Raw genomic sequence first — 9164 nt, 5'->3', positions numbered from 1 at the left:
TAATTTATTATAATATTTTTTTTATAAAAAATATACGTAAATTAAAAATAATTTTAATAACATAATTTTAATTTATAAACTAAACGTTGAAACGTGTTGTTAGCATTGAAAGTGACAACCTGATTGTGAGGTTCTTTTTAAGTGTCAAAGATGCTGTCAGGAGTAGCACATGTGAGAAAATACTATCTTATTCGGTCAAGGGCCAAAATTGTAAAATGTCATGAGTTAAAAAATATGTAAACGTATAATTAAATAAGCAGACTATGAACAAAAACGATAATATATGTGGGCAGTCCAAAACATGTATATTCATTAATAAGTGAAAAATTGACGTAGTAGTTATGTACAATGTGCGAGAAAGTTGTTGTTCAATAAATCTAAATGTATTGTCGTTTGTTTTGATACTCAAAAAAACATGTTAATGTAACTTTAAAATGCATGTTTTATGATTATCAGAATTTCAGAATATTTCCATTTTCTAAGAAGCATGTATTACAAATGAGATTTTCATTTTCTAAGAAGCATGTATTACAAATGAGAGCAAGAAAATAAGAAGGGTGAAAACGTATGACCAACAAAATAAGAAATTTTAGGAGGTATGGAGGAAGAAATTAGTAATTAAAGAAGTCAATTCTTGAACCTTGACGTGGTAAAATAAGAAACTCGAAATAGAAAGGTCAACTAGTACAATACAAAATGAATTGCATAGTATACAATTGGAAGCCGATGATGTACATAACTGCATGACAATGCATGATATTGCTTCCTTTGAAGAGGTCCTAGCATAATGCATGATATTGGCTTGATATTCCCTTGAATAACTACCTGCACGTGTTTGGACATTAACAAAAGCTAAGCAAATGAATAATAGATTATCGTAATATGCTAGAGAAAAGAACGTGACAGTCAAACCATATGTAATAACGCATATGAATTTCGGATCGTTGACAATATTGAACGAGCAATATGGAACGTAAGTGAGAATAAAGTTGAAGTGTTTAAACAAATAAAAGTGCTCATTTTCATACGGAATGAAAATAGTTAATGATCAATCCTCCTCTTTAAAGTTGTCCACCATCCACATAATCAATTTGTGGCATATGTTCAAGCCAACTATGTCCAACAACCCCGCAAACTCCATTCCTTTAACCAACGCCCTTCTAGGATCACTAAGATGAGTACATATCTTACCAAACCTCTGTGGAGAGCATCGTACTTATAAATTTTTTTTACTAGCCGAAGAGGAAAAATGATCTTTATCCTCTTCTACACGCTGCCTTTTACGACCCCCGTTTAGTCACCATAGCTTACTTTTGCTTTATCTCTGTTACTCAAAATAACACTTCATAAATAATCTACTAATTTAATTCAAAATGAATTATTTATGCTTAACATGTCACGGGATGCATCTGTCCTGAATACATTCAAACAAAAAATAAATAAATAAACGCACAAAAACCACAAGATAACAACATGAATAATTTCACAATTTTATTTTTACTACTTACACGACTTACCACATAGCATATGCTATAACTTAATACTACTTTAGTAAAATACTCTCTCAACTAGAACGAATTATACTGCCTAGTAGCATCCATAAACATCTTCGGCTTCATACTTATTCAGAAATCTAATAAATAAATCCACTTGCAATGCATGTATATAGGTTTTCTAATAACACGATGGTATGAAATTAGATCTAAATAACCACAAAATGGATCCATGCAAAGTGTTTCTATATTCCAAAAAGTCCCCTCTATTTAAAAAGTTATTGCGTAACCTACTAGTGGAGAACATGACACTTGTTAAAAGTTTTTTGAGTTTAAAGAGAATGAGGGTCTTCAATCGAGGGCATAATTAAGTTCAGTTTGAGATTTGTTGTAGAATTTAGAATGTTTGGACGCTTACATGACTCGAGCGGTTTGTCCTATGAATTTAGGACATTCACGAAATCAGCTGCGCGATTATCGCCTGCCCTTCGCTCCTAACTAATCGCTCAGCATGCAATTTTTAATTTTTAATTTTTGAATTTCTAAAGAGGGGTGGCTGCCCTCCATAGAGTTATATTCTTTTATGGTTCTCATTTATGGTTAGGGTTTTTGATGTCCTTTTGATTTGCTATACTCTGATCTGAAGCTAATATTGGAAGGTTGAGATTGAGTATTATTAGATCAATGGTTAAAATTAAATAGGGTACTTTTGTCATTTCAGAACCAATTTTAACAGTGTTAAGAAGAAGGGGTCTTGATGTTATTCTTTTTGGTCAAGGGGGTGTCTGGTTATTTTAGTAAAGCACAGGGGTGTCAGTATAAATTGCCCAACAGATAATAGCATTCCTTTAGGGGCATTATTCAAACTAAGATTTTGAACTAAGCATGTAATTCAACGCACACTCTTTACTAATTATCTATTTGTTATCCTAATTCTCTTTTTTCTTTTAATAAAATAAGCATGTAAAATAGAGTTTGTAATTAACTTTTTTTTTTTTTAAAGTTAACAGTCAAAACTTGCATGCAATATATCAGGGTTGTTGGTTTTTTTTTTTTTTTTTTTTTTTTTTTTTTTTTTTGTATGGCTAGTCACTTACAATATTAGTTGAATTACAGATAAAAATAAGCAAGAAAAGCACAGTAAGTAACTACACATAACAAACAAACTAATTAAGAAGCATCATCATCATCATCCGGCATAGGTGGCATGTTGAGATCAAAACCACCATCATCGTTCTTCGTTTGATCAGTTGGAGCACCAAAATTTCCCTCTTGGGGTCGATTCAAGTCAATATCCAATTCTTCTCTTCGTTGTGTATTGCCACCACCGGACTCAGCAAAAGCCGCTTGATGATCACCTGCATGTTTGTCCATCCACAATATATATTATTCATCACGTACGTAAGTACAAACCCCAAGAACAATATATATATATAGCACATATACACGCACGTATATTATATATATAGCATATATATACACACCTGCACGTGAGAGTTGTTGTTGGGCAACTGGAGGGGGAAAACATCCGCGCCATTGGCGTTCGGGATGAGATCGCATGTGGCCAAAGAGAGCCTTCCAGGACGCGAAAACCTTGCTACACACACTGCAAGTAGGCACAACGCCTTCAGGTGCGGAAACCTCGGACTTCCTCTTCAGTGGCCGACTACCACTAGGTGGTACTTCAGAAGTACTCTCAACTTGAATCCCTCCACCTGCGACGGCGGTTGAAGCAATAACGCCACTCCCTATGCCGGGAGCGCCGCCACCAGTAGTCGCGCCTTGAGCCCTAAGAGAAAGAGGAAGAAAAGGAGAAGACGTAGGGGCAGACTGCCTGTTGATGATCAATGACGGTCCGCCAATTGCTGCAACATTACTATTTTCGCTCTCGTCGCGTCGGGGCTGGGTTGTCGGTGCTTGCTTTTTGGTAGGGGACTTGTTCGTAGGGGCGTCGCCATTTTTCTTCATGATTGAAATCTTTTTTAAGCGTGCGCGTGAGGACTGATTTGTTGGATATAACCGTTCAGAATTTGCTACGTAAAATGCCAAGTTCTAATTAGACTTGTTTATATAGACTTTCATGATATAAGTACTCATTCGCAAGGGTTGCAACCTTTAGATGTGCATGCATGCTCGTATACTCGTATGTGTACGTTTCATCTTTCCATCGAATCTTTTAATTCGAATAGCATCCCTTCGCATGAATAAGTGTGTCTTTTAACTATCTTGCTTATATATTTCTTATTTTACCTTTTTTTCCGGAAATAAAATTTAGTCATACCCGTTCATGATAGTAATTTCGTTGTTTCGTATTCACCAATTTACATGAAACCGTGTCTTTTTGTCATGTCTCTTCAATATGAGTGTCCCTTCACGAATAGGTACATGCTTCTTTTTGTACCCTTCCACTACTAAGTTAATTTTTTTGTTTTTGTTTTTTTTATTTGTTTTAGTAATGTTCCACTATTACGTTGTTTAACACGGCCGATAGATGTATCGAGTTTTTCAATCAAATATTTCTTTTAGCAAATCTTAATAATATGATGAGTAATTTGTTATATATGTTGGTGGGACCAGATCTTCTGCTAAATCATGATTATGAGCGATTTGTTATATATATTGTTGTAGTAACATACTGCGAGGTCTCGACAAACTCAGGACACAGACGCTCATACAAACGACAATGTCCAAATCGACATCGATTGAAAACAACGACAATCACTTCTATATAAGAGAAACAATCTATAAAGAACGAAAAAAGACCTAAAAACGGCAGTAATTCAGAAGACGGCAAGATTACCTATAGAGGATAAATGAGATGATGCTAAAAACGACAATAAATAAAGCTAAAACGACAATTAATTCATATAAACGACACCATATTACACTGATGTCACAAACTAAAAGCATGAAAAAGCCTACAGGTTAAACTAAAATATTAGTGAAAACGATTGTCAAAAAAAGAAAATATTAGTGAAAACGAAGAATTAAGCTCCTTTCGTAGGTCGCAGTTGTTATAGTATTTTTTCTTATAATAATTTAAATTTAATTTTTTTTGTTATAATATTTTTTTTTTATGTAAATTTACTTTTTAATTTTCAAATTAATTTTACAAATGCAATTAATTAAAAAATCTACTACTATTATTGTTCAAAATTAATTTTTTCTTGATTGTCTGTCAAGTTGGATGCTCAAAATTGTCCAATTTATAATTCCATTCCATACGTCAAAATCAAATAACTAAAGTCCAACTCACAAATAATAAAGTTCTAGCTGCATTGCGCAAATGTTTCGTCTTTATTGTGATTTCAGTCGTTTCCGAAAATGTTTTGGATATAAAGAAATCTCACCACGTGTGCAAAAGGCGAGTGTAATGACGGAGATGAGTCACCTTCTTCTTCAACCTCCGATGCGTCTGCAACTGCAACTCCGTCTCCACTCTCTCTCTAAAACCTTCTCCTTTTCACCCTCTCTCTCTCCTCTCCACTCTCCCTCCAGAGCCCTTCGCCGCAAAACTTTTAAAATATGACAATCTCTCTCCTCTCCACTCTCCCTCCAGAGCCCTTTGCCAACCCTCACTCACTCTATTACGCTCCCGAATCAACTTTCCCAGCTCGTCCAAGTCGTCACCGCCCCTGGTATCTCCGACGCATAATTCCGGCGAGTTAATCCCTCTTTTTTTTTTTCCTTTAATGATCTACCGTTAAAAAAATGGAGCAATAAGAGTTGAAATCTTGGTGTTTGATTTTGCAGGAGTGCCATTGATTCGTCCTTGTTCAAGCAGTGGTTGAAGAACGCCGAAAGTAAGACCGGGATTTTTTCCGGCGGTGAACTTTCGCTGGAACGAGTTGTAATTCAGGTCATTAAATCCTAATTTTTTGCTATTGTTGTCCTGTGATTGCAATTTCATTTGGCCTAGTTGAAAATTTCCAGTTTGGTTAAAGAATCTTGAACCTAGTCAGGGTTTTCGTTTTTTTGCTTAATCAATAACTAGTGCATGTGGATATGAAATTTAGAATTCGGTGTTTAATTTCTTCCTCTTTGCAATCCCAAAGGAGTAGTTTTTGCTTGTTGCAAAGATGCGCAGAGTGAACTTTTTTTTTTTTTTTCCTTTCAAATAACAGGGAGTGGATATGTTTGGAAAGCGCATAGGTTTTCTCAAATTCAAAGCTGACATTTTTGACAAAGAAACTGGAAAAAAGGTATATGATAATATCTACATCAATTCTTTATCTTTCTGTCTGTTTATTATCCTTCTTACATTTGCCCAGTATTTATCGATAGCATCAGTTAATTTCACTGGTTCTCAAGAAGGAGGCTCATTTGGCATAATTACTTGTCAAAATTTAAACTTTCCAGTTTGGTTAAATATCTAGAGCCTAGCAAGAGTCTCATATTTATGCTTAAATGTTGGTTTCAGCATGCTGACATGAATAATCAATCTTCGGATATGCTTGGCGTATTTTGTTTCTTAATCTTCCATTACTACTCTTCTTGGTGCCTTTCAGTCATCTTCTTGTTTGTGTTTTGACTAAAACATGTTTATTTTTGTTTAGGTTCCAGGTATTGTATTTGCCCGAGGACCGGCTGTAGCCATACTAATTCTTTTAGAATCGGAGGGAGAGACTTATGCTGTTCTCACTGAACAGGTTTGGCCTCATTTAGTATGATTCTTTAGTTAAAAGACAAAAAACAATAACTTCTGTTCAACTAGCTTGTCTAAAAGCCTCGTGCAAATTCATGTTATTTTCCAGGTTAGAGTCCCTGTTGGTAGGTTCATTTTGGAATTACCTGCTGGAATGTTGGACGATGACAAGGGTGATTTTGTTGGGACTGCAGTTCGCGAGGTCTCTATCTATCTGACAGTTTGACCTATTAAGTTTTAGCAAGTTTAGCTGAACTCCAAGTGTATAATCTTGTCTTGGTTATGGCAGGTTGAAGAGGAGATTGGTTTGAAGTTAAATGTAGATGACATGATAGACCTTACAGCCTTCCTGGACCCGTCTACTGGATGCAGAGTTTTTCCCTCTCCAGTAAGTTGGTCGTTTGCTCTTTTGTTTAATGGGGAAGTGTCCCAAATTTCTAGGTTTTAACTGTAGGCAATGTTACCAATTCTAGCAATAACTTAAATATACCGAAGCATTGTTTTACAGAAGCGCCAGTAAGCTGGCCTTTATCCTGTAGTTGAGTAGAGTTTTGGTCAATTTAATGAGGCCAGATAAAGCAAGCGAGTCGGACTTGAAAATGGTTTGTGGACGTTTGAGCATCTTGTTTTTAAATCAGTTTATGACTGTCTTTTCCATTTCTCGTGTAAGTTTCAGATGATGAAGCAAGTAAATACCACTTAACATTTCCAGTTATAACCGAGTCTTTCTTGTTAAGCTGGTCGGTAATGTTCATTGTATATGATTCTAATAATCCTTTTACTGTTTACATGTGCAGGGAGGTTGTGATGAAGAAATAAGCCTCTTTCTATACAGAGGACGGGTCGAGAAAGGAATTATAACGCAGCTGCAAGGGAAAGAAACAGGTCTTCGCGAAGACGGTGAGATGATTAGGGTTTGTGTAGTCCCTTACGAAAAACTCTGGCGCATGACAGCCGATGCAAAGGTCCTTACAGCAATTGCTTTATACGAAATGGCCAAAGGACAAGGGCTCTTGCCTCCTCAGAAAACCTGAAGAGAAATAGATCATGAAGAATAAAATTATAGGCAATTTGAAGAATAAGATTATAGGCAATGTGTCGATGTAATTTTTAGCTTTAGAACATGTGGTGTAAGCATAACTTGTTTAATTGTTGGAGCAGAACATGGAAGAGAATCGCGTTACTTTATCCACCATCTGCAGGTCTGCTACATTCATTGCGTTTTATCGAAATGTCCGTTTTCTTAAAATTAAGAAATAAAAAAAAAAAAAAAAAAAAACCATTCTTAACAATCAAAAAATTATCGAACTTAATTCTCAAAGTTGAACCAATTTTAATAATTAATAACGATGGAAATTTTATTACGAAAATTGACTTGACTTACACATAAGTCACTAAATAGCATTTGAATGGTCAAATTTATTTATGCTTGGCTCAAGTTTATAACAAAAATAAAGTTGTTTCAAAATTCTCTACTTTGATAAAGCTAGTTTACAGATGAATTTGGGTTAAACTAGATACAAACAACCATTCATGCAACGGGGATACTCATGAATAAAAATTTCCTTTATCCACCGCAAGTATGCACATCCACGAATCTCCTTCCTGTCGTAATCATTATTCATTGCAAAAATCATACAAAGGAAGAGGTCATGATTTCATGGTTCAGCCTTTATAACATTAAATAGTGTATGACAATTACACATAAGTAGCTAATTTTTAGAGAAACACAGAGACTGCAAACTACAGAAACTATATAAAAATTCAACTCCAGCATGTGCACTATATGGTGTTTTCATAAGGTAATATTAGACCTTGCCGGTGACGAAGTCGTTGTTGGTGGCTTCCCATATGGTGGTGCCATCACAGGTGCAAAGCTTTTTGTAGTTTTCACCAACACCGGCACTTCTAGCAACTACTGCAGCTGCGATACCAGAATCCGATTTGTCTTCTGTTCCATATACCACTATTGACCGTCCAATCAAATCGGCTGCTCTCAGCTTCGGTTTGACTCCTGAGAAAAAGGCCTCACCTTTCTCATCAGCGTCTAATGTTCCCAGGTCACCAACTGGCTGAAAATAAGAAAGCACCCACTTAGGAATAAGGGTATTTAACTTGATTTGCAGAACAGAGAACAGAGCATAAACAAATTCTCTATCAGACTAATTACATCCGAATGTTAATCATGACCAATTGTAACAAAAAAGAATACTTGCACTCGAAGACTAATATATGCAGTCCTCATAAGAGCTTAACAGACCTTTTAGACCAATATTCTACAGTACGCACCATTTAAAGTATTGATTGGAGAAGTCAATTTGTTCAACTATTCAAGTTTCCAAGAACATAAAATAAGGAAAGAAGTAATGTGTGAAAACACACCTCATTGGCAGGTTCTTCACTTGTTGGGTTAAACACTTTCCCAGTGCTTGCAGCCCCTCTTGTGAGATCACCAAATTCATTAATAGACCATCCATGTTTCCCTGGGGACAATCCACTAAAATTGGCTTCAATCCTAGCCAATTCCATATTCGCCTGTGCCAATCGAACCACCCCGAAAATATCTGGGCCTTTGAATTCTGCCACAACCGCAGAGACCAAGAAATCTGTAGTTCAAGAAAAGTGTCAAACAACACTTGAGCAGTTAAGTTTATGCTGTCACCACCAGAATCAACCATGAACTAAATAATGCTTGTTATTCCCGTGCAAACAAATCATGCTAACCCAAGAAGTACAAAGCAATAACTCAATGCTTTAGCTATAAGTTCATGAAGAAGGGAATTAAATTGAAATTCTTATCAAAAAGAAAGAAAGATGGAGATTTGAATGACCAACCTTCAGGAACGCCCTGCCCAATTAGTCTGGCTTTTCGACCCGTCTGCTCCAAAGCTTCGGTCATGGTCTTCACAGAGGCTGAACCAAGAACTCTTACTACCTGATTGCTCAGGTCCACTTCAACACTTTTAACTCCTGAAAAAATAATTTTTTGAAAGAGTAAAGAAGTAAACTTGATTTATTTCTAAACA

General features: G+C 35.8%; 3 protein-coding genes across 4 annotated transcripts in view; 1 reads left to right on the top strand and 2 right to left on the bottom strand.

Moving 5' to 3' along the window:
* Positions 1-2663: 2663 nt before the first annotated feature.
* LOC21405936 lies at positions 2664-3461 on the bottom strand. The gene is made up of 2 exons (XM_010109775.1): positions 2978-3461; positions 2664-2851 (listed from the first exon to the last, which is right to left on the bottom strand). Exons 1-2 carry the CDS (start codon positions 3459-3461, stop codon positions 2664-2666), a joined length of 672 nt encoding a protein of 223 aa, XP_010108077.1.
* Positions 3462-5251: 1790 nt separating this feature from the next.
* Positions 5252-9164, top strand: part of LOC21405935 (subtilisin-like protease SBT1.8) — a 10141-nt gene continuing 6228 nt past the window's right edge. Inside the window, exons 1-3 of the mRNA XM_024173277.1 lie at positions 5252-5352; positions 5618-5695; positions 6050-6142. Coding sequence (XP_024029045.1) covers positions 5627-5695; positions 6050-6142 — 162 coding nt within the window. The 5' untranslated portion in view covers positions 5252-5352; positions 5618-5626. The remainder of the gene's footprint in view (positions 5353-5617; positions 5696-6049; positions 6143-9164) is intronic.
* The window catches only part of LOC21405934 (copper chaperone for superoxide dismutase, chloroplastic/cytosolic), a 3383-nt gene continuing 1315 nt past the window's right edge, over positions 7097-9164 (bottom strand). The window contains exons 4-7 of one of the 2 annotated variants that reach the window (XM_024173329.1): positions 8974-9108; positions 8521-8744; positions 7953-8210; positions 7097-7168 (exon numbers count right to left, since the gene is read on the bottom strand). In XM_024173329.1, the coding sequence (XP_024029097.1) occupies positions 7160-7168; positions 7953-8210; positions 8521-8744; positions 8974-9108 (626 nt within the window). In that variant the 3' untranslated portion in view covers positions 7097-7159. Of the gene's footprint in view, positions 7169-7710; positions 8211-8520; positions 8745-8973; positions 9109-9164 lie in introns of those variants that run through there. The other variant, XM_024173330.1, reaches the window with a different exon arrangement.

This window comes from Morus notabilis, unplaced genomic scaffold (genome assembly GCF_000414095.1).
Source record: "Morus notabilis unplaced genomic scaffold, ASM41409v2 Scaffold87, whole genome shotgun sequence".
Taxonomy (NCBI): domain Eukaryota; kingdom Viridiplantae; phylum Streptophyta; class Magnoliopsida; order Rosales; family Moraceae; genus Morus; species Morus notabilis.
Note: the sequence above shows the minus strand (reverse complement) of the source record. Positions and strands in the feature narration are given on the sequence as shown.

Bases quoted from the DNA above. Each gene is read 5' to 3' on its own strand.
- LOC21405936 (XM_010109775.1), bottom strand. From the start codon at position 3,461: ATGAAGAAAAATGGCGACGCCCCTACGAACAAGTCCCCTACCAAAAAG. The intron at 2,852-2,977 runs GTGTGTATATAT...ACAAACATGCAG, and splicing joins ACAACAACTCTCACGTGCAG to GTGATCATCAAGCGGCTTTT.